This window comes from Mobula birostris, chromosome 11 (assembly GCF_030028105.1).
Source record: "Mobula birostris isolate sMobBir1 chromosome 11, sMobBir1.hap1, whole genome shotgun sequence".
Classification (NCBI taxonomy): Eukaryota; Metazoa; Chordata; class Chondrichthyes; order Myliobatiformes; family Myliobatidae; genus Mobula; species Mobula birostris.
Window position 1 is genome coordinate 12,388,473 of NC_092380.1, and position 24,909 is coordinate 12,413,381.

At 43.9% G+C, this 24,909-nt stretch overlaps 2 protein-coding genes and 1 non-coding gene across 3 annotated transcripts; 2 read left to right on the forward strand and 1 right to left on the reverse strand.

The window, feature by feature from the left end:
* Nucleotides 1-12,177: 12,177 nt before the first annotated feature.
* rps11 (ribosomal protein S11) lies at nucleotides 12,178-15,966 on the forward strand. The gene is made up of 5 exons (XM_072271650.1): nucleotides 12,178-12,286; nucleotides 12,526-12,657; nucleotides 14,238-14,313; nucleotides 14,983-15,112; nucleotides 15,795-15,966. Exons 1-5 carry the CDS (start codon nucleotides 12,272-12,274, stop codon nucleotides 15,916-15,918), a joined length of 477 nt encoding a protein of 158 aa, XP_072127751.1. The 5' UTR covers nucleotides 12,178-12,271; the 3' UTR covers nucleotides 15,919-15,966.
* Nucleotides 12,741-12,827, forward strand: LOC140205637 (small nucleolar RNA SNORD35). Its single transcript, XR_011887905.1, has one exon. It is a non-coding gene; the product is annotated as a small nucleolar RNA SNORD35 (small nucleolar RNA).
* A 126-nt stretch (nucleotides 15,967-16,092) lies between the features above and the next one.
* On the reverse strand, nucleotides 16,093-23,083 carry LOC140204820 (trans-1,2-dihydrobenzene-1,2-diol dehydrogenase-like). Its single transcript, XM_072271649.1, has 7 exons — nucleotides 22,952-23,083; nucleotides 22,157-22,268; nucleotides 20,755-20,918; nucleotides 18,362-18,614; nucleotides 18,082-18,206; nucleotides 16,715-16,865; nucleotides 16,093-16,394 (listed from the first exon to the last, which is right to left on the reverse strand). The coding sequence occupies exons 1-7, from the start codon at nucleotides 23,039-23,041 to the stop codon at nucleotides 16,297-16,299; spliced, it is 993 nt and encodes a 330-aa protein (XP_072127750.1). The 5' UTR covers nucleotides 23,042-23,083; the 3' UTR covers nucleotides 16,093-16,296.
* Nucleotides 23,084-24,909: the final 1,826 nt, after the last annotated feature.

A 24,909-nucleotide genomic window follows, 5' to 3' on the forward strand; every position in this document is an offset into this window, starting at 1 on the left:
AATTTACAGGTGAACAAATATGTTAATTGGGAGCAGGAACTTCACTCGCAGAAGGGATTCTGCAGATGCTGGAAATCCAGAGTGAAGTAACAGTATGATGCCGGAGGAACTCAGCAGGTTCAAGCAGCAACTGTGGAGAGGAAGTAAGAGTGAGTGAGTGAGTGTGTGTCTTGGTAAAGGAATGCACTAGTGACGGCATGTATGTAAAGTTATTTTTAGAGAACATTTTTAATAATTTTAGATGTTTATAACTCACACAGACAATTTAAAAACCTTCAATATGTGATTTTCTTTTTTGCCTTTCTGGGAGTAACATGCACACACTCAGCAATTCAAGAACAGCTTCTTCGCCTCCACCGTCTGATTTCTAAATGGACTTTGAAACCATGAACATTACCCCACTAATTTTTTTTAAATTTCTGATTTTTGCACCACTTATTTTAACTTAACTCTTTAATAGACATTAAAGAGATTATTTTAATAGACTTTACATAATTCAGTTTTTCCCCTCTTTATTTATCCTGTCTTTCATTGCACTGCTGGCATAAAGTTAACAAATTTCATAACATGTACCAAGGATATTAAACCTGATTCTGAGGACTGCCACTTTTATTGGCTGGAATGGGTGTGTGTGATTAGTTTCTTTTAGTGCAACAGCTTATGGGGTGAAGCTGCTTACAAGGAGGCAGTCTTCAGTGTCTCAGATGGCTTGGCCAGACTATTTTCTTGTTAGTAAATTGCAAGATTGTGATGGTTACAGTCTGCCAATACTTCATGAATCACAGTGCTACCCTCCACATCCCTTTCTGCCAGGACTGGTGTGGACAGAGAGCTTGAAGCTGCGTTTTGCTTTGCTGCTGCTGAGGCTCATCAAACACCTTCAAACCCAGGGATTCCCAGACTGGGGTCCACAGACCCCTCAGTTAATGACATACAAAAGGGTGGGAACCACTGCTCACACCATTGGGAAAGAGGTACTGAAGGAAGTGGGGAATTGAAGCTCAATTTAAAAGCCTGACTTATCTCTGAGAGGCTGCTAGAAAAGCTACTGACTACTTGTTCAAGATCAAGAATATGCCAAATATTATCTAATTATGATCATTTTAAATAAGGCCTGAAAAAGCTAGGATCAAAATTTGAATGAAATTATTGCAAATGTCTGCAATGCTTTGTGCCCAGAGGCTCCGCTCTACAAGTGACCCGAACCCATGGAACACAGGTGCACATATGGAAAGTTCTCCTAGTCAAGTGCACAAACCTGTTAAATCCTGTTTCTCAAAATAGATTCAGCTATGGATGTTTGTTTCTGTGCGCAGTTTCTAGTGTTAGGCTGTGAGCGTGGCATTCACTCCTCCAGTCAGGTTTATCCTGTACCGGTGGAGTGGTGGCACCCCACACCAGGCTTCAGAGCAAAAGGTCAGTCCCAGGTTTGAATCTAGCGGGCTCCTTGCACGAGTCCCACTTGTGCCTGGGTTGGCCGCCTAAAACAGACAAACGTTAAGGAAATGGCAAGGTTGCAACCCGAGCACGGGGAGGAATTTTACCTTTTTTTATAAAAACCATACACACGCAAAACCAGGGTGTTGAGACCGGAGGCAAGGGTTGGGCTGCTTCTGCTCAATACTGTACTCCGCTCTCGGCAGCACTGAAACCTTGTCCTGTTCTGGCTGCTCCAGGCTTTGTATCTGTGGGCCCCGAGGCGATTTTCCCAACTGTGTAATGAAGTGAGGCTGAGGGCCTGCTCTGGGCCTCGTGTCTGCCGACTCACTTTCATTCGAAAAACTGCTGTTTGCTTTTATTGTTTGCACGATTTTGTTTTCCCCTCCTCTCTCTGTGCACTGGGTGTTGATCTTTGTAATTGAGTTCTTGTTTTGTGGCTGCCTGTAAGCAGATGAATCTCAAGGTTATATAATTAGTACATTCTTTGATAATAAATGTACTTTGACTCACTCTGGTAGTGATCTTGTATGAATGTCACAGGTATCAATGTAATACTTTTCACAATTCAAGAGTATGGCAATTTCACTGGCCCACTGTTTGTTTAAATTTTGCCAAAGTTCAAGTCCATCTGTTGGATAGATGTTATTTTCTTCTTTCCTGAAATAACAGAAAATGGATATGACTGAAAACACCTCCGTCTGAATAGTGTCAGTATGACTTGAACAAATGCCTTTGCTGTTAGCACTTTCATGGGTTTGTGTAATTGTTTTCTTCAACAGAATAAGATAAATAATAAAATGTGCTTTTAAAATATTGCAAATGCAAAAATGTTAGATTGATTCCCAATGTGTGATGTTGCAACTAATTGGACCTGAACTGATTCAAGGTTGAGTTGATTACAAATGAAAATCAAGGCTTAATTTTTACAGCAGCTTTGTGTCTGGTCTTACAATAAATGTAGTTTCTGCCGTTACACCGCTGGTGTTTAGGGCAGCAATGAAGATGCTCCATCTCTGGTGATGTTCAGGGCTTCCTTTAGTGTGGCAGTAGCTTCCTCTCGGTTTTCACTACTGTCAGTCATGCAAATCCCGGCTGGAGACTTGGGAATACCATCACACACAGATGTAGCAGGATTCTTCATTGCTGTTTCCATAACTATTTTGTTTTACCAGTCAGGGTCGTTAACTCTGAGCTGAACCCCTGAACCTGGAGGACCGGTGGACCACTCTCAGTCTGGCCTCTACCCTTTGACATGGTGACTAAACCAAGAGCCAAAGCATAAAGCCCTGACTCCAGCCAACATAGCTCTCCGGGTCATTGAGGCACGCAAGCCTCTAGCTCACAAGGTTATGGTCCTCTTAGGAGGATCTTGCACTAAAGCATGACTCAAATTGTTCTTATTTGTGTTTTGTTTAAACCCCACGGAACAACAATTGAGCCCATTCTTTGGAACAAGACATTTTGCAGCGTTGAGCCCTGGGGCAATCTGATCACTGGTATCGATCAAATCCATTTATTATTAGAGGGTGGAGACTTTGTGTATCCGCACCAAGTGTCTGGCACTTGTGGACAGAAGCGGTCCTCCAGTCTCAACACTGTTTTTGCGTGTATATGCTTTTTATTTTTTTTAAAAAAAGGTAAAATTGCTCCCTGTGCTCAGGTGGCAACCTTGCCATTTCCTTAACGTTAGTCTGTGTTAGGCGGCCAAGTGGAACTCGTGCAAGGAGCAGGCCGGATTCGAACCTGAGAATGGTTCGTGGTACCATAATTAACACCCCAGCCATTTCTACCTTCATTACCCTGACATTCAGAGTACATTTATTATCAAAGTATGTATGCAGTATACAACCGAGATTCATCTTCCCCATGGACAGTGGACATGTACACACACCTTGGTTAGGCCCCCCCCCCCGCCCCAGAATTTGTCATAACCAAGTCTGTTTAATCAGAGTGCACAGTGCCATGGCAACACCTCCACTCCAGGCTTATTGCATCGTAGGAATGGTCTCCATTCCCAAAGTATGGACTGACCTGATGATTTCCTCCAGGAGTTTGGGTGTTGATCCAGGGCTCCAAAACTTGCAGGCACCATCTTCTGATTTTTAATAGTGGTTGGCAGTCCATCTTAATGGAGCATTACTACCACCAACTGGACTGGAGTGTGGTGCAGCGAATTAGGGAAGAAAACCCTTACTACTTCTCTTTCAAATAAAGGTTCCATTACCCTGAAAAGCCCTATGTAATGAAATTCAATACTGTGCATTAGTCATTCCCATAAGATATTTTTCAAATGAAAACTATCAACCCCAAAAGATTGTAATGAAGCCTGCATTTGATCTTTCAACCTTGTATGCTTCACACTAATATGTTCAAATCTTTCATAATGATGAAAGAAACCTACACATCCCAGAATGTTTTCCAAGATACAAGGAATAATTAAGCACAGAATGCCCAAGTCTAAGTCATGACAAAATATTTCCTTCCCTCCTTGTTTTACCCTTTTCTCCCATAAATGCAGGTTTTATATGTATTCTGTAAAGGTGTCTCCCTTTATGCCCACTATCCCACAAATCTAGAAATCTTACCACTGGACACTTCAAGAATCTGACCATAAAATTTAAAATAATCCTCTTTGTAAGACACAACTTATTATGAGTTTTAGCTGAGAGCTTTAATCCCCATCCATATGCCCACTGTTTGAATTTATTAATTGCTAATTGCATCCTATATCCAGTAAAATAGAAATTTCTACCTCTAATGCATAAAGCTCCATCATCCGCATATAGTGATTTACCCATCCCAGAGAAAATGCCATTAATGATATGTGGCCCCGCACTATGGTGCATAACAAGTTGGGCTCGCTAGCTATCTCTGACTAACTGCCACAGGACTCAACAATGCATGGGCAGTGGTGAGACGGCTATCTCCAATAAACAACACCTCTGGGGTTGGTATGCAACACAAACAGGAAAGCTGGAATGTTCCGTCAAGGGAACAAAAATTATGGTGAATGCTGTACAAATACTGCCCCATTGAAAAGTTATTGTTCGTTAGGAAATAACAAAACTTACACCAGTATAAACAAAGTGGAAGTATATTTACAGAAACAGTTAACAGAAAAGGGCCCATTACAGTTAAACCAGTCTATAACGTGCACATAAACAGTGGAGCTCATTGCTGGATAGGCAGGTGCTTTGCTTTAATTACTCACAGCACTGAATCTACGTTCTGCATGAAAGGCACCAGCCATGATCCGAATTTTCCTTGAAGTCCATAACGAACGAACTGGCTAGCTCAGAAGTAGTATTGGCACTTCCTCCATGGAGCCATTTGTCTGCACAAAGAATTTCTTACAACGGTGTCTGTCCTTCAGGCGGGGTTCCGTGAGCATCCTCCATTGGGCTCCTCTCTGCACCTCACTCCTTCCCCAAGCGCCGCAAAAGAGCCTCTAGTAACTGGATGCTGCCAATCTCTCTCAAATGTTCTGTTGCATTCCACTAGGCAGATCATCATCAAGACAAACCCAACCGGCTGATACAACATTCCTAAGCTAATCAAATGACTCAAAGCGAAACACTGGACTGTAAAATTTGATTAACAGAACACACTGCGTTTTACAAAAATCGGCAGAAAATAAAATACCCAACAGCATAACTGTAGTAATACAATAAAACTGTTCTTAACCAGGATGTTACATTCTCCCCCCAGCAAAATTAGTCATGTCTTCATGATGTTGTAAGCCTTTGGAACTTGTTCAATACATTATTAATAACACAGCACTTGTACTAAGTAACACAAAATTATGTTTTCACCTATGCTCTGAGAGTATTCAGGGTGTGAATAAAGCATTCAAATGAATTGTGAGAATACAAGGACCTCCAATCCATTTGTAAATGGAATTAACATATCTCGCCATTGGGACTGGTTCAACACTGTTACCCAGATGCATTATGTGCCAGCCTCTCTGAAGGTTTCCTGAATCTGAGACCTATCTCAGTTTCTTTTGTCTCATCCTCTCCTTGTAACTGTTCACATTTACCTAGGGATGCCTTACCATGACTGTCACTCATACCTTCCTGCAACTCATTTCCTCCTGCACTCCCCCGACCAAACTAGGCTTAATCTCCAATTGTATTTACGCCCAATTCCCCTGTGCTGTCTACTATCATGCTTGCCTGTCCAATGTTTGTCCTCCCCACTAGATCCAGGTCTGGACGGGAAGATGCAGACATCTCGTCATGGTAAGTTTGCATAAGGCAAGGCGTACCACAATCCAGTTTGCATAAGGCAAGGCAATTCTTCATCCTCAGTCTGTACAGCATTCAGTGGGTTCTTCTGGTTTCACTTCAGGCCTTTCCACTGAAATCACACCGTTGTCTGCCTTATCCTCAGCTTGTTGCCTTTCTTTTCTCCTTCTCCTTTGCAGAGTTCTTTTACCAGGTGTAGGCGTTGTGTCAGCCCTTGGGCCAACGTGCACTCCCTGCCCCAGACGTAAATGATGATTCTGAGGGAGACTTTTGATAGGACCATTCCTATCTCCTGGCTTCAACCGGAAAATTGGCTAATTTGGCATCCGGCTCTGGCTGGGTAGAAACGCAGCAGTCAGCCAGCTTGTAGGCCCAAATGTCTTAATAGAACTATCTCCAGGCATCAGTTGAAAGAACTTGATCTTTTGATTATATCTCTTCTTCTTTTGTTTGATAGCTGAAACTGCTGCTAGCTCAAACTTTTTGCAGTTCTTTCCACATCACATACTTGAGATACGTCTTCTGTGGCAAGTCCTCATCAGCGGTCCCAAAGCAAAAGATCCACAGATAATCTCGCTTCATCTCCGAAACTGAAATAGTACGGCGAGTAGCCAGTGGCTTAATTCTGAGTACAGTTGTAGCAGTATACCAAATATCCCATATGCTGGTTCCACTTACTCTTTTTGTTGGCATCCACAGTTCCAGTCATGTCTAGCAATGTCCTGTTGAATCTTTCAGGCTGAGGATCACTTTGAGGGTGATATTGTGTAGTAGTCCTCAACTTCGATTCCAAGCATGTTCAGTAACTCATTTATGAGGCAACTTCCAAAAATCCCTTCCCCGATCACTGTGTACCCTTCTTGGGAGGCCATAATGAATAAAATTTGTCCCATAACAGTTTTGCAACTGTGGATGCTCTCTGATACTTTGTGGAAAAGGCTTGCACACATCAGGTGTAGTCAGTGATGACCAAGACATTCGCAGCATTACTGGAATCAGGCTCACTAAACCAAGTGGTCCTGTGCTTTGTCGATGAGACAAGGGAGCAACTCGTCCTACTCTGAATACAAAAGATGCACAACTTAATCTTCAGGCTTCATCTGTGGCCAAAGAACTGATCTCTGACCAATCCATAGGTCTTGTCAAATTCCAAATGATCTGAGCCATCATGAAGTGACCTCAGTACAATCATCTGGTACTTCTCAGGCAAAACCAATTGGAATATCAAGTCATATAGAACTTAGTTCCTCAACTCCAGTTTGTCCCACTCCCTCATCAGTAGGGGTGTGGTAGGGTATTTTGTCTTCTCAGTTTTGGCCAGCAGATGACCAGATGTCACCTATGCAAGGTCTTGCTGTGCTGCTGCCAGTTCAGCAGGACTCAAGGCGGGCAACTGCTTCATATTCAGCATGGTCAGGTTGCAATAGGCTTGTGGAATGGCATGGCAAGAAGCTTCCAAATGATCAACAGCTCTCTCAGGCCGAAGTCTTTGCTCTGATTTTCCAACTGTGCAAAACTGACACATTGCTTTAACACCAAAGGCAGGAATGTCCTCTCACTCTCTCCCTGTTGCCGGCTTCCCGGCATGTATTCAAGACTGATATCATAAACAGACATCACTGCCAACCAGCAATCCGATTTTGCCAACATCAAAATACAAGTTAGTGGATTGTTGTCGGTCCTTCCCTCGAACTTGGCACCTTATAGTCACTTAATTCGTCTACCACTGCCCATTTCAATACCAGAAACTCCAATTTGTACACAGCAGGGCGGTTCCATTCACATGGTGACAAACTCTGGCTGATGAAAGCAACACATCTCAACTCCCTACCTTGGCCTCGATATAAAATGCCACTTAATCCTTCACAGCTTGAGTCTGTGCGCGGTACATACAGCAACTGGGGGTTTGCAAAGGCAACTGTTGACTATTTACTCTTTTCCAAAGGTGCTACCTGCCCGAGTTCCTCCAGCATTTTGTTTGTGTTGCCTGGATCTCTAGCATCTGCAATTTCCTTATTTGTCTCCAAGATCTGAGACATTGAACCAATTTACTCCACTCTGGTGGTCAGAGTATCCTCGATCTGTGGAACAGTGTATTGGCCCGTTCAGTGTTGATAATCAACACATATTTACACCTTCCCATTCTTCTTCCTCACCACCATTATGGGCGATGCATAAGGACTTCTTGACTCAGAGATAATTCCAGCTTCAATGGTAAATGCGTCAAATGCCTGTTGTAAAAGGATTTGTAAAGTAACTTGAGAACCTGTATCAAGTATGGCTCTAGCATGCCTTCAATCTGTATGGTGACATCAGAACTTGGCCTCACTAAGCCTTCAGGAATGGGATTTTGCAGCTTTGTACATCGCTTGATACACTGATTGGAACATATTCTCTCTGGGACACCAGGCCATTCCCTTACTGGGTCCCTCTGAAATTTCCTGTCTTCCTTTTCTGTTTAAGCAACCTCTGCGTTACTTTCCGGCGGTTTTCCAGTCCTTCACACTCCTGCTTGAAACGTCCATCCTCTCCACAGTTGTAACAGAAAACACCAGTCGTCTTCCTGGTCAAAAGACCCTTTTCAGCAGCATTTCTCTGCTTAGCAAGTCCTACAGGCAGGCTGGGTTTCCTAGTGGGCCTGCCATGTTCAGCTGCAGTAATAGAAGGCATCAACTGAAATGATGCGGCTGGTATGTTTCTCATTTCATTTTCAAAAACCTCTGCTTGTGCGGCAAAAGGAACTACAACTGAAGACGTTACTGACTATTGCAATCATTCCATTTCTCAATCATATTTTCCTTCTCTCTCACTTCTCCAACTAACTCCACAAAAGATGGAGAGGGCGCATTTTGCAGGTTACTCGAATTTGTCGAGCAATCAAGTCGTGCTTTGGCGCTCCCCTCAAACATTTTATCTCAGCCGGTTGAACGGCCCCTTTACTGTACAAACGATTCAGCAGTTTCTCTAACCCAAAAAGGTAGTCAAAAAGCCTCTCTCCTTCCTCCTGGAATGTGTGCCTAAATTTCATTATAAGATCAGATGAGCTGTTCGTAGTGCCAAAAGTGTCTTCCAGTACTTGCATATCGTTAGCTGACATGACTAAAGGATTTCCTGCTTTTAATAATCTCACTATATCAGCGACCGCCCCCTTTAAACTCTCTATCAATCTCTGCTTTTTCATATTATCTGAGCACTGCCATCCATCCAGTAACTGGGATATCTGCTCAGCATAAGTTTCTTTCCCACTGGGTGCAGGCTTGAGTCCAGGGAGCATTCTCAACCCACCACAGCTTTGGCATTTATCGATCAGTGATATAACAGCCAAAACCAGCTCAGAATTTACATCAGCAGCTGAGGGGACCATTAGACTTCTCACATCAGACAGAGTCTTCCCCTCCCTCCGCAGAAAAGCGAAGAACTTGTCTTTAAAATCTTCACCCTCAGCGCATTCAGCACCCCTACTTCCATTTCTGCCAACTCGAAAGATACGGGCTGACCATAGCCCTGCCTCTCCAGGTAACCCTATCCTATCAGGCAGCGTGAATTCAGTTACGTCATTGGTGGTTTGTACTAACACACCTTTATCAACTGATTCATCAAAACGCCCATCAATCAGTGTAACTTTCCCCAATACGTTCACAGAACTCAACGTTCTTTATAACATTCTCATCAGTAACTCGGGCAGAAACCTTGCTCAAAACACAAGCATCTCGAGTGGATAATCCCTTCTCATCACAGCAGAGCTTGATCTACGCGGCATCCACATTACAAAACCTTAATTATGATGCACCTTAAATTCCACAAACCACAAACACGAGGAAATCTGCAGATGCTGGAATTTCAAGTAACACACATAAAAGTTGCTGGCGAACGCAGCAGGCCAGGCAGCATCTCTGGGAAGAGGTACAGTCAACGTTTCGGGCCGAGACCCTTCATCAGAACTAACTGAAAGAAAAGCTAGTAAGAGATTTGAAAGTGGGAGGGGGAGGGGGAGGGGGAGATCCAAAATGATAGGAGAAGACAGGAGGGGGTGGGATGGAGCCAAGAGCTGGACAGTGTTCTCATAGAAATTGGATGCCGCCAATCTCTTATCCAATCCCATTGGGCAGAATGTTACCAGAACAAGCTCCAAATGCTAATATGACATTCCTATAAGATAATCAAACGACTCCTTAGGTTAGCAGAAAGCGAAATACTGGACTGTAAAGTTTGATTAACACTAAACACTGCGTTTTACAAAAAACTGCAGAAAATAAAATACTCAACAGCATAAGTGTAGTAACACAATAAAAACGTGCTCTTAACCAGGGAATTGCACACAATATTTTAAAATAACGGGGTCTCTCAATCTCAGAAACCCGAATATTGAAGTCTTGTCTCCTTTGCACTTGCTGAATAATAATCCTACTAGCCAGAGACTTTTTTTTTCAATATTTTAATTAATTTTCTACGTAAGAGAATACAGAGCTCAAGAAAGAATATATCAAATACATTATACTGAATCGCACATACAAACTCCTTACTTTATATTCATACAAATTAATTCATAATATTGAAATATAGTAAATTTATTATATGAGAAAAATCTAACCCACTACCAAGACCAAAGCTGATTAGTAAAGAAGAAAAACAGAAAAAATGTATATTATTAGCCATCATCTGTGCTTTAACAACAAATCAAAGGTTTTGAAAATAATTCAAAAAAGGTCCCCACAATGCTTGAAAGTCTTGGTTAGATTCAGAAATTGAACACTGAATCTTCTCTAAATTTAAACATGACATCACATCACGCAGCCATTGAACGTGAGTGGGCGGGACCGCATCTTTCCATTTAAGCAAGAGCGCCCTCCTAGCCACAAGAGAAATAAAAGCCAAAATGTACAAATCAGATTTCTCCAAAATAATACCCTTTCCTCCAACAATACCAAATAAAGCGGTCAAAGGATTAGGCTTAAAATTTACTTTAAAAAGTACCGAGGAGATTTGAAATACTTCTTTCCAATATTTTCCAAGACTCAGGCATGTCCATAACATATGAATGAGTGAAGCTTCTCCATTATTACATGTATCACAATAAGGAGATATTTCCAAATAAAAGCGAGACAACTTATCCTTGGTCACGTGGGCCCTATGGACCACTTTAAATTGTAGGAGAGAGTGGTGAGCGCATAACGATGAAGTGTTAACCAATTTTAAAAATCTCATTCCAAGTTTCCTCAGAAATTGAAGTCTGTAAGTCTTGTTTCCAAAGATTTTGAATTTTATCTAAAGGAACACTTCTCATTCCCAGCAACATATTATAATTATTAGATATGGATCCATTATACAAAGGTTTCAAATTAAAAATTACATCTAGTAGATTCTTATCAGGACTTTTAGGAAATGTACATATTTGAAACTGTAAAAAGTCTCTTATTTGTAGGTATCGAAAAAAGTGAGTTTTGGGTAAGCTATATTTAGCCGACAGTTGCTCAAACGAAAGACTTCCCTCCACAAACAAGTCCTGGAAGCATTTAATACCTAATCTATCCCATTCTTAAAAAGCCACATCAGACATCCCACTTCTCTCGGAAGTTCCGGGAGTCTCCCGCATATTGATAGCGGTTCCCTGATGCCCGGAAACTATATACAATATCCCGGAAATTGATTTTTTTTGAGGGAGATGGAGAGCGAGCATCTTGATTGGTCTCTCTTCGTGCTAAGTAGACCTATCAGTTTTCTCTGTGGGCCGGCTTTACAGTCGACCTCAAAAATAATGACAGTGTTGCTCGCTGCACTGTTTGCAACAGTGACTTTTTTATTGCCCATGGTGGGTTAAAACGTAAACGACATGTTGAGGTAAGTTTAACAGGAGTCATTCATTCATTAACGTGGCAAACGTTATTTAAACTAGCTAGCTAGCTGCTAAGGAGCTACTCTATTGATGTCCTACGTGATGAGGTCAAACTCCCTGTAGACTTGCTTAAAGTTGTAATAGAATAAACATGATAATATAAGTACTTATTTTAATGTCACATTTTCTGCACATACCCAACTTGGTTTACAGATTAGACAAAATCACTAAACAAAGTATTACATACACCCCTGGAGGTCGACGGGGGGGCGGTGCTACCTCCCTGAACTGAGTTTTTGTAGGCTGGGATGTCTCCACATCTATCATAGAGGATTTAAAAATAATTGGAAAAATGGGACTTGAAAGAGAAAATCTCAATAAGGCAAAGTATTTTCGGAATTGTACTCAAATTGTCATGGCTGTTTAACGACCAAATGGTCAGTTAACTTACTCAAGGATAAAGGAAGTGAGGGAGAGACTTTAAAAGCCACCATCTCAACTTCGCCATTATTGCCATCCGTGAAGAACGCGGGCTTTCATTGGCTCTCCGTCTTCAACGTCACTGCAGATCGCCCAGCATGCCCCAGTGATGGAGACATGGCACCCCGCGATCGCGCTTTGCTTTTCTCGATCGAACAGTTCCACCGGCTTCACTTCCGCCCAAGCTCGGCGTCACTTCCTGCCGTGCGCTGGTGCTTAAGCGACCCCGTGGCCATCCCTAGCTCTCTTTCGTCAGCGTCCGGCGCTCGAGATGGCGGACAACCAGGTACCGGAGGGCGGCCGGACTGGAGGCCTGGCCCGGGGGAGAGGCTTTGGCGATCGGAGACCCCCCCCCCCCGGGGGTAGCGGGTGTGAGGCTAGACAGTCCTGGGGGGGTGAAGCCGTGAGGGCAGGTTTGCTACTGGGAGAGAAAGCGTGGCCCGAGAGAGCGTGGGGCCGCGCCGTCAGGGTGTTCCGAGACCGGGTGCCGGGGCCGTAACCGCTGCCGTTTGCCTCCCTTCACAGACTGAGCGCGCCTACCAGAAGCAACCGACCGTCTTCCAGAATAAGAAGCGCGTGTTAGCGGCTGAAGGCGCCAAGGAGAAGCTGCCGCGCTACCACCGCAATGTGGGCCTAGGCTTCAAGACCCCGCGGGAGGTGAGCACCCTGGGCTTGTGGCTCTGTTTTTGGGCGGGGGGAAGGGGGGAGGATCGGGAGAGGCTAAAGCTGAGGTGCCGGGCTGCAAATGATGGTCATTCTCACGATGGTCTTCCGAATCTCTCCGGGATGCTGAAGACACTGCCTAATGGCTTCACTGATGCGCCTCTCTGCACTCTCTTACACAAAGATACTGGGGTAGCGCTCTGAGCCTAGATCCACCCTTCAGAAACCTCCTGGATCTCGTTGCTTCAAACCTGCTTGTGTCTTCAAAACTGAAATCTAAAAGCCGGGATGTCTGTTTCGAGGAAGTGCATCCCCTCATTTATAACATGATGGGGAGAGGGGTGAGATGCATGTTTCGCCATCAAATACATTGCTGGGTGACCTGACTGTAATTGCAACACCTCTTAGCCCTTGCTATCAAAAATCTCTACGGCTTAAATATTCAAAGATTATGTCATCCGTCCTTTGAAAGAGTTTCAAAGACAGTGATCTAAATGTGACTTCACTAATTTTCTGTATAACTGAAGAATATTCTTGCTACTGTTTTGTTCAATTCCTCTCAATAAGTAGTATCTTTTTTAACTTTATGTAGTAATTTGCATACCAGCCTTTTGCAAATCTACATGCATCTGCAGCCTGGAGTTCATCTTTTGCCATTTACTTCTAATGTTTTGTAACAAACTTTTTGTTACTTAGTTTTTATTTTTATTTAATGATCCAGTGTGGAATAGGCCCTTTTGGCTCTTCGAGCCCTGCTGCCACTACCCACTAATTTTGACTCTATTTAGCAGTTCTTTTATCTTCCTATTTAACCCATCACTTTATCTATATTCTTGTTGTGTGCTTTCCTACCTATGTATTAACAAATTTGGCATTCGTGCCTTTGGTGCCTTCATCCTATTCATTAATATATTACTGCATAAATTTTAGATACAGTTCTGGTTCAAAAGTTATAGTCCTTCAATAAGCTTTGAGTAAACATCATGACTTGCACTAAGCATATATTCTGCCAAACATAGAACTGCACAAAACAGCAGTGAATTAAAACACCAGCCATCATCTCATCAAATGACAAGTCATGAAGAGCCACAAGACCTGCTCCTCTTGTGCAGATAGTGTGACGGTTGGTGGTGCTCTGGTTAGACCAGACCTGGAGTATTGAATTCAGTTTTGGTCTCTTTATAGGAAACACACAAAAGCTTTAGAGATGGCACTGAGATTTATCAGGATGATGTCTGGATAAGAACGCATGTCTTAAGGGGAAAGGTTGAGTGAGCAAGAGCTTTTATCTTTGGAGTGTAGCAGGATGACCAGTAACTTGATAGAGGTGTATAAGAGGCAAGGATAGTGGTAGTATGTATCTTAACATAAGCTACAAAATATTGGATGAACAAATTAGCATCTGATTCCCTTGTTATTCCTCTCCTTAGATGCTGCCTGACGTGCTGAGCATTTTGTGTTGCTCTTGATTTCTAGCATCTGTATAACAGAATCTCTTGTGTTTATGATTCCTTAACACACTTACTTCATAACAACATCACCCAGTTGTGTAATGTGTGATCTTTTGTTCCTAGGCCATTGATGGAACCTACATTGACAAGAAATGCCCATTTACTGGGAACGTGTCAATTCGAGGGCGTATCCTCACAGGTAGGGATGTCAATCTGGTTAAATCTATTCGTTGTATGCTGAGGAAGTAGTGGGTGTATGAGATGCTACAGTGCAAGCCCTGTAGTAGGACAATTGGAATAGGAGGTTTGTGTGGGAAGTTATTTGGTGATCATCTTTCAGTCCTTCACTGTGGGATCTGAATTATTGCTTGCATCTGGGAAGATTTACGGTGTAGATACTGTGCCGTGGTAGGAGACTGCTTGAAATGGTCAGATTGGTTGAAGTTGCTGGTTTGGTGATTACACTTGTGACCCACACTGATGCTGGGTGTTACAATGTGGGATACAAATAAGGACAAATATAAAAGTGCTGTGCAAATGTATTCTTTATATTGGTTTGTATTTCTATTGTGGGGGATGTTTTCTGGAATATTTGCGTTTCAAAGTTTTTTTGTGAAATCTCATCCAACTTTGCAGCATTATAAATAATGATTGATGTTAGTGGAGAAGAGCTAGGGTGATTGTTTAGTGGAATTTTGTTCTTTCCATCATTGGGTTGGGAAAGAAAAGTCTGACAGGTTGTACAAACTAATTCTGGTCTTGCAATTTTGGCTTGTATCACCTGTGTCAGTCACTACTCTTGGGTTCTGGGTATGTGGTATGATTCTGTAAGGATGCTTTGCCTATAATCTCCTGCTTTCTTTGCCAGGTGTTGTAACTAAAATGAAGATGCAACGGACCATTGTTATTCGCAGAGACTACCTTCATTACATCAGGAAATACAACCGTTTTGAGAAGCGACACAAGAACATGTCTGTGCACTTATCGCCTTGCTTCAGGTACTACACAGTTGAATTGTGTATGGAAGCTGTCTCTTTATGTTTGGAGGAGGGAGGACAGAAATGGCTTGAGCTAACATCAGTATCCAAGGAGGGATGCTCTCTCTGGCTCTATCGCTCCAATTTGTTTAAACTACTACTCCTTGTTTATTGGTCAGGTGTTCAGGGCACTTCCATACTGGGAGTGGTTGATGGAAGGAGAGGTCCATTGCTGAGAGGAATCATGTTAATTCCACAGACCATAGAAGAATGTTAGTATCAGCTGGTTTTTAACCAACCACAAGTTGCCGTGCAGTCACCCAAAGGGTCCATCAGCTCAAACTCAACTGCCTTTGTTTTCTCTCTTAGCCCCCATGCTCAGTGTTCTATCGGGAAGCTATGTAAACTTGGCAGTGTGGGAGCTGATTAAAAATCTTTTGCTGGCACCACAGGTGGTGGTATAAATCTGGAAGTTGGCAGCTTTTGGGGAAATGGAGTTTGCATGGGTTGGGATGTGATACCTTAGTTACTCCGGTGATCCTACTGGTGTGAGATTATGGCCAAGCAAGTGGCCCGGTATCTCCACCTGCTCTTCTACAGTGGTATTTCTTTCATGGGCGGGTATTTGATTCTGGCACTGAGCTTTTGTATTGTCAAACAGGGCAGATTTGCTCTACTCTAACTGCTGTGTCACCTGTTCCAGGGATGTGCAGAATGGAGACAGTGTGACTGTTGGAGAGTGCCGACCCCTCAGTAAGACCGTGCGTTTCAACGTCCTCAAAGTCACCAAGGCTGCAGGAGCCAAGAAACAGTTCCAGAAATTTTGAAGGGTAGTTGTAATGTAAATCATCTACAATAAAGTCTTTGTGAAAATATGTCACTTGGTGCCAGCATTTCACTGAACCACAGATTCTGCTAGTGTTGGGGAAAGGTGAGGGACTGGCCCCAGATTAACTGAGCTACTTGTGGAATATAGGGTTGGCAATTGAATTGACTCAATATTCAGATGTCAGGTGCACAGTTTATTGTGTTGAATTTGATTATATCATACTATCTTTCCAATCTGGTTGCCTATTTCAAGACAAAAAAAATCTATGTAATGGACGCAAGTGTGCACATGTGCAAACACTGGTTCCTGTGCAGTTTGACTCAAACGTGGCTCTGTAATGGCACTGGTGTCAGGGTTCTTATTTTCAAGCTGCATCTCAACTGTATTCCACCCCAAGCTGCTTTCGAACCTCATCCAAAATGCTCATCATCAGCTCACTGTCAGCCAGCGCCAGCCGGGAACATTCCTTCAGTCCTGCAAGTGAAATAACAGAAAGACTTGCTTTCAAAATAGCACTCATGTTCCTTCCTGTGAGCCAGAGGGAGCACTGATTGCAGCCAAAAACAAATGCTATCTCAGTCGGGTGTTCAGTGACAATGGATAATGCTCCCCATGGTATAACATTGATTTGTTATCCTACCGCACTCCCCACTGTTACCATCAAACCACCGGAGTGGTGATCTGACCATAAATATACCCCTCCCCATTACAGCAGTTAGTTTCACTAGGTATCCTGAAGGATGGGTAGAATATTGCATGGAACTGGTAAGTGGTATTTGCATGCGTTACTTTACCTTTCTGAAGGCACTGCCGTACTTCCTCCGCCTCGTACCTTAGACCAATACTGTTGGTGAAGTTGAGGGGCTGAGATGGAGTTTGCAATGGGAACTCCTCTATGACTCCGTTGACTGTGAGACTTGTGGGGCACCACATGTGGCTTGGCACCTTGGAACAAACATGTCATTGAGCAGAATACAGCTTGAATAGTGTAACAATCATGTTCTCTTGGAGAATACATCAAATTGGAAAGGCAAGATTGGTCAGTGCACCATTTGTTGGGGAGAGCGCCTGTATGATTTTAAGAGGCAACTAAATATATTAATGAGCGCAAGGTATTGATGTAGCTTGCATGGATTCAGTAAGATCTTTGACAAGGTCCACATTGGAAGGCTGATTAAAAAGATGATAACCTAGGAGAAATTCAAGACAAGTCGCCAAATGGGATCAATATTGGTTTGGCAGTGGGACAAAGAGGATGAGGGTTACTTTAATGACTGGAAGCCAGTGACCCTGCTGGTATTGACAGGATGTAACAATGAAAATTGGTTTTGTTGATAGCATGTTGGACTATAGAATAATGAGCAGCAAGCTGAGAAGGACAATGGTAAATGGAACCCAATTCTTTAGCCCATCACCCCTACTGGGGTAACAGTAACTTGCGAAAGTCCTCTGTCCCAGAGTGGTGGTATTCAGAGCTTCTGCTGGTGTTTCTGTAGCACTGGGTATTTACAGAATGCGGTTGCTATCCCCCTGCCCAGCCCCCAACCCTCCTTGCACAGCTGTGCTTGGGACTGTTCATTATGGAGTTTTATACATGACTGACTGGTGTGAGGTCTAATAAGATAACAGTGAATGGCAGTGATACAGCCAGTCAGGATGCTCTCAACTGTGCCCCTGTAGAAAGTTCTTAGGATTTGGGGACCCATACCAAATTTCCTCAGCTGTCTGAGGTGAAAGAGGCACTGTTGTGCCTTTTTCACCACACAGTTGGGTACAGACCACGTGAGGTCCTTCGTGATGTGGTTGCCGAGCAGCTTAAAGCTGTTTACCCTCTTGACCCCAGATCCATTGATGTCAATAGTGGTTAGCCCGTCTCCATTCCTCCTGTAATCCACAACCAGCTCCCTTGTTTTTGTGACATTGAGGGAGAGGTTGTTTTCTTGACACTGTGTCAGAGATGACTTCTTCCCTGTAGGCCACCTTGTTATTGTTTGAGATAAGGCTAATCAATGTAGTGTCGTCGGCAAGTTTAATTAGCAGATTAGAGCTGAGGGTGGCTGCAGGAAAGGACGTCAGACCTCAACAGTGGCTGCTGTCTGGCTCTATTGGGTAAAAATACCACAGATCTATCATCGAAAGCAAGGTAAGAGCAAAGAATTACCGTGATTATGCCCTTGGTACCACTGATAACTGCCTGGTTAGGAAGCTGTGTTGCCATGGTTACAGTTAATATAGCCATGCGTTTCCTGGAGTACTTCAGTACGATGGTCACTGTTTCATCAATACCTGCAGTAATACAAGAGGAAAGATGTCTCTTTATTGGATGGATGAACTTGAGATAGTTCAGTGGAGAGCAAGGAATCATGAGGAAAGGGGCATTTGTAGAGGCTTTCTGAAGTGATGGGTGTGGGACTGTCTCTCATAGAATGGTTCACACTTGCCTTTCTCCGTGAGGAATCCTGTAGCATGAATGGAATCTGGCTTCTCTCCATTGAAAACCATGCAGGCAAACTGTACACAGTAGCAGCCAATATCCAGGAGTACTCCTCCACCCAGCTCTTTCTCCACCACTCGTGGTGTCTCCAGCATCCACGTGCCAAATTCAGCTCTCACCATTTTAACCTCCCCCACATGATTCCGAGATAGTAGACTTCGAATCTTGTCATAGACGGGGAAGAACCTTGACCAAAGACCCTGTAAACACAATTGACAAGTCAAAGGACCAGGGCCTACACAATGTGTTGCTTTTTTAAATATATAAATGTGATCTTAATTTAGTCAGTAAAATTGTTTGCTTAAAATTTTAATATGTAGTTAGAGCCCAAAGCTACAGTGTCAGGTGCCTTGGGTACATAGTCCTCTTGGATCCCAAGATGACACTTTGGAGTTTGCAACATTCTGGGATATTATGTTCAAAGCAGATGTATATTAAACACAATTTGGGATGATGAAAGGACTGTTGCAAATGCAGAGCTTGGCATAAATAGTTTTACTACTATTGAGGGAGCTTTAATATGTAACTGAGGTGAGGTGACAGTGCTTGGGCCAGAGAGTGAGGCTGAAAGCATATTGAATCAGTAGGGCCTTGGTCTGAGGGTGAGGAACAACCCGAGGATTGAACAATTTAAGCACCAGATGAGATTGAGAAGGTCAGGGTGTCAGGGCCAAAAGAGAGGGACAGAACAGTTGGTGAGCTTTACTCGTCTCTGAACTGTGGCCTGTAACTGGTTCTGAGAGAGGCTGTGGACTCGATGTTTGTGAACATCAGTTCTGAGTTTTTTGCTTGCACAATTTTTTTTTTTGGCACTTTTTTTAAAATGGGTTTATTTAGTTTTTCGTTTTGTGGTTGCTTGTATAGAGATGGGTCTCAAAGTTATATGTAAACATTGATAATAAATCCACTTTGGACTTTCACAAACGAGAAAATCTGCAGATGCTGGAGATAAGACCATAAGACGAAGGAGCAGAATTTGGCCATCTGGCCCATCGAGTCTGCTGCGCCATTCAATCATGGCTGATCCTTTTTTCTATCATCTCAACCCCAGTTCTCAGTTTTCTCCCTGTAACCTTTGATGCCATGTCCAATCAAGAATTTAACAATCTCTGCCTTAATGACCTGGCCTCTACAGCTGCATGTGGCAACAAATTCACCACCCTTTGGCTAAAGAATTATCTCCGCATCTGTTTTGAGATGGCATCCCTCTATCCTGAGGCTGTGCCCTCTTGTCCTAGACTCTCCCGCCATGGGAAACATCCTTTCCACATCTACTGTCTAGGCCTTTCAACATTTGAAAGGTTTCAGTGAGATCCCCCCTCATCCTTCTGAATTCCAGCAAGTACGGACCCAGAGCCAAACATTCCTCGTATGATAACCCTTTCATTCCTGAATCATCCTTGTGAACCCTCTCCAATGCCCAGCACATCTTTTCTAAGATGAGGGGCCCCAAACTGTTCACAATACTCAAGGTGAGGCCTCATCAGTGCCTCAGCTTCACATCCTTGCTCTTGTATTCTAGACCTCTTGAATTGAATGCTAACATAGCATTTACCTTCCTCACCACTACCTCAACCTGCAAGTTAACCTTCAGGGTGTTCTGCACAAGGACTCCCAAATCCCTCTGCAGATTCCTGGAATTTCTCCCCGTTTAGAAAATAGTCCACATGTTTATTTCTACTACCAAAATGCATGACCATGCATTTTCCAACATTATATTTCATTTACCACTTCTTGTCTATTCTCCTAATCCAAGTCCTTCTGCATCTTATCTGTTTCCTCAACAGTACCTGCCCCTCCACCAGTCTTCGTATCATCTGCAAACTTGGCAACAAAGCCATCTATTCCATCTTCCAAATCATTTAAATACGGCATAAAAATAAGTGTTCCCAACACCTACCCCTGCAGAACACCACTAGTCACTGGCAGCCAACCAGACAAGGATCCTATTACTCCTACTCACTGCCTCCTTCCAATCAGCCAATCCTCTAACAGTGTTAGTAACTTCCCTGTAATACCATGAACTCTTAACTTGGTAAGCAGCCTCATGTGTGGCACCTTGTCAAAGTCCTTCTGAGCAACAGACACAAAATGCTGCCTGGCCTGCTGAGTTCCTCCAGCATTTTGTGTCTGTTGCTACTTTGAACTTTCTTATATTTAGACAGTGTGGAAGGGACTATAATTATCTAACTTTGCTGCTGGGAATGTTTATTGGGAGATTATAGTATCACTTTTTCTTCACACATGTCCGACACTCGCTAACTGAAATAGGAAATAATTTAATTTCCAGCTCCATACGGTCTGTTCACATCAGCAGTTACTGTCGTGAAGTGCACTCACCTCCATGAGGAAGCAGTTGCAGGCTCGGGCCGTACACACCAGCTTTTGAACGTCTCTCAGATTCATGGCCATGGGCTTCTCACAGAGAACATTCTTCCCTGCCTGAAGCATGAGCAAAGTCATGTCCAGGTGCTGCGTGTTAATGGTCCCCACGTAGACAACATCTGTTAGTTAATCAATTCATTGTTACTTTGTGGGGGATAAAACCATTTTTCCTCCCAATCCGCAGGCTAAAGTTATTCTACCTGCGCAGGAACACCAATATAGAATGTCCCAATGGCTGCAGTTTCAAGTGGCAAGGCCTGTAAAAGTCCCATGGATGAGGTCTGCCCACTGGTTATTTTATACTGAAGATGCAACATCTGTCTGCCTAAATGGGTGAAGCTCAACACTAGACCAGGGGTTCCCATCCTGGGGTCTACAGGCCCCTTGGTTCATAGTAGTGGTTGGGAACCCCGGCTCCAGAAACTCAACATCACCCAGGACAAATTGTCACTGGCACCCCTTCCGCCAGCCTGCAAGTGTCTCTTCCACCACCGGCACACCATGGCTTGCACTATGTCGTCTCTCAAAAAGCTGCCGCACTTGTGGGCCCTCAACTACCCATCAAGATATGGTGATTGATCATACACATTTCCAATGTGCATGGGTCAGTTTCTTCATCCTAGCTTCGTCAATGTTCTGGCTTCTAGTCCCCCTGAAATGAATGCTAACATTGCATGGGCAGGGGGCAATAAATGCAGGCCCACTAAGCAAGCTTTGTATCTCAAAGATAGAACAGTACAGCACAGAAACAGGCCCTTTGGCCCACAGTGTTGTGCTGAACCAGCTGAAAGTATATCAAAAACCCTAAAAACTCATCCCTTCTACCTACACAATGTCCCTATCCCTCCATATGCCTATTAAAAGCCTCTAATGTATTTGCCTCTGCACTAGTGAGTGAATAATTTACCCCTCACATCCCCTCTGAACGTACCTCCTCTCACCTTCAGTGCATGCCCTCTAGTATCTGACATTTCTACCCTGGGGAAAAAGATACTGGCTGTCCGTCTATGTCTCTTAATCTTATAAACCTCAGTCAGATCTCCCCTCGGCCTCCTGTGCTCCAGGGAAAACAACTAAAGTTGTCCAGCCTCTCATGAACCATGCTCTGTGAACCAGGTGGCGGCCCTTCTGCACCCTCTCCAAAGCCTCAACATCTTTCCTACAGTGGGGTGCCCAGAACTGGATGCACTACTCCAGATGCGGCCTAATCGCATCCTTAAAAGTTGCAATGTAACCTCTAGCCTTCTGACCTAATAAAAGCAAGCCTTCGTAACCGTCCTGAATGGGATGTGGGGCGACACCTCGTTAAACCCCAGCGCCCTGTAAGGCACAAGGCCCAGATCCCAGGACTTCTTACCTACATTGGGGTCGTTCGCCAGCTCCTCGTACGAACCGTAGTATTTCGGGATTTGGTGTCGCTCTGCAAAGTCCCGAGATCGCGAAAGGTCCCGGCTGGCCACAACAACTGCCTGAGGAGAGAACAGTTCATTGCAACAATCCCTACTCCAGTCACTCCTCTCAAAGTCTTGCACCTTTCAAAGGCTTTACCCTCATACTTTGCTGCATTCTGGAGAATTCCGACCCGTTCCACCCCACTAACCTCACCCCAAGGCAAGCGCAAAAGTCAAAGTGCACACGGTGCTCCGGTGTGGTCTCTGCGATCGCATCGCTACGTGTTTACTGGACAATCAATAGTGTGCGGCCCAAAGTGCTTCCCAATCACATCGCGTGCAACAAATAGCCCCTTCACAGAACTAGGCGGTCCGCCGCAACTTTCTCAGACAAGTCTTCCCAACACTTTCAGTCCCTAAAACTGGCACGTACTGTATATGCAATGAGCTGCCATAGGTGGAAGCAGCTTTTAAGATTGCTACATGGAGAGGCGGGACTGAGTGAGATAAGGGTCAAACTTAGGAAAGTGCACTACGACTGACTGATATTTTACTCCCCAATTCCATCTCCCCCACTTCCTGCTTTCCTCCAATCCTTTTCTCTTGCCCACTCTCGCCTGTGCATCTCTCTAACTCCCTTGTTTTTCTTTCCTGGTCTCTCTCCCTGTTTACATCTTCATCTCGTCCTTTTTGCCTCTTCCTTCGCCCCACGTTCTCCCTCCACAACCCCAGACTCGCTTTACTGTCCGTCCTCTTTTGACCTGGTGGTCCGTGTCCGGGAGGGTCTTTAGAGCCACCACGAAATCGTGGCTGATTCTGCCAGCGCTGCAGATTCCCCAGCGAGTAGCCATGTGCTCTGCTCGATGCAAGCTCCCGGCGCCTGTGTGCTCGGCTGGCTTTTATCGAGGTGGAAGGTCTGCCTGTGCCGTCAGCACAAATAGCAGACGTGAATTAATGTTTAAACTGTGTAGATTCTACCTATCAGCGACCTCGAGTCACGGGTACCGACTTTGGAATGAAGGAGCATCCGGGTCACACCAAATTTATTAGCTAAATATATGTGTGTCACCATATACAACCGCAAGATTCGTTTTCTTGCAATAAATCCGAGAAACACAATAGAATCAATGAAAGTTCGCACCCCGGACAGATAAACGACTGTGTAAATGCAAAAGAAAAATACTTCAGTAATATTGTAACTACATTGTTAGATTAAGCCTTTTGTTTAAAATGATGCGTTATAGGTTATATGTAAAAGTATGTGTTTGAATACGTCATGACATTAACGTCATAGGCGCGTGCCTCGCTGCCATTATAGACAAAGTTGTCCTCGCGTTCTTGTTTATCGAACAATCCACTTGATGTTTTGGAGTAACGAAACACAACAATGGTGACGAGGTCATTTTGAATAAACCCGAGACGGCTACCTACCCGTTGCAGCGCAGCGAGATCATCGAGCTTTGAAAAAAGCGCAGTGAGACGTTTGAGTTAAAATCGCAGCAGCTGCCTTTTGGAAAGGAAGAAACTGTCGAGCTAATAAAAAGGCAGAAAACGGCTGGGTTCACGGGTTCTTAAACAGTGAATAGCAGATGATAATAATCCTATTTTTTAAAAAAGCAGAAATGGCTGGCTACAATTGCACAACAGATAACTGGATTTTGTATACGGAACAGATCGAACAATATTTTAAAGCAAATGGAATAGCCGATGAGAAACAAGTATCAATTTTGCAGAGTGCATTGGGTGGAAAAGCATACAGTTTGCTTCGGAGTTTGACTGCTCCAACCAAGACACTCAAAATGAGCTTTACTGATATCATGAAAGTAATGCAGGAACCTTTAGAGCCTAGACTATCGTTGATTGCAGAATGCTTAAGGTTTCGATTCAATTCAAGTTTAATTGTCATTCAACGGTACATGAATACAGCCAAACGAAACGGTGTTACTTTGGGGTCAAGATGCAAAACACAGTAACAACAGTCATACACAGCACAAAGCACACATAGCAAGATAGCAAGCACAGATGAAATAACAATCATGTAATTAAAAAGGCCAAAAACTCGTGCCATCGAGCCACAGTCAACCACAATAGTCCTACACAGTCCTCCAGTTTGGACACCACCCCCAGCACTACTGCCCCAGGCAACACTGCAGCTTGAGGCCCAGTCTTCGCACATACTAGACCACAAGCCCATATAGAATATCAGTAAAAATACAAAATATATAGTCAGACCCCCTCCCCATCTATTGAAAACTTCAGTTGACCACAACACTCCCAGTGGAACACACCTGCCCTAACACCCCACCCCCTCAGGTGGCACCACAGCTTGAGGCCCAGTCCTTGCATATATGAGATAAGTAACCCATAAAGAATATCAGTGAAAATACAACCACACAAAATATGCACGTATATAGCCTGGGTACCTTTAGTACATCGAAACCTTCAGTCGACAACAAAAGAGCTTGTCTTCAGCCAAGCAAATACTGTTGGGGCAGCCCAGATGCTGCGTCGTGCTGCCCCTTGATGGTGTGCACCGGCTCAGGTGCCTCTCTCCTAGCAGCTGTAAAGCAGGCAACCCCGTGAACTGAGGCTCTGAGTCCCTTGACTGCCGCCAAAATCTGCAGTTGAGCACATTAGGACTTGTCTTCTGTCCACTGTGCTTTGCACAGACTCAATCCTGGATGCCATGCCACCACGTCCATCCCCCCCACCAGACAGT

Bases quoted from the DNA above. Each gene is read 5' to 3' on its own strand.
- rps11 (XM_072271650.1), top strand. The intron at 12,658-14,237 runs GTGAGCACCCTG...TTTTGTTCCTAG, and splicing joins GCTTCAAGACCCCGCGGGAG to GCCATTGATGGAACCTACAT. The intron at 15,113-15,794 runs GTACTACACAGT...CACCTGTTCCAG, and splicing joins CACTTATCGCCTTGCTTCAG to GGATGTGCAGAATGGAGACA.
- LOC140204820 (XM_072271649.1), bottom strand. From the start codon at position 23,041: ATGGCTACTCGCTGGGGAATCTGCAGCGCTGGCAGAATCAGCCACGAT. The intron at 18,207-18,361 runs GCAAGTGTGAAC...GTATTACTGCAG, and splicing joins AGGATTCCTCACGGAGAAAG to GTATTGATGAAACAGTGACC. The intron at 16,866-18,081 runs GTAATTCTTTGC...GTTTGTTCCAAG, and splicing joins GTACCAAGGGCATAATCACG to GTGCCAAGCCACATGTGGTG.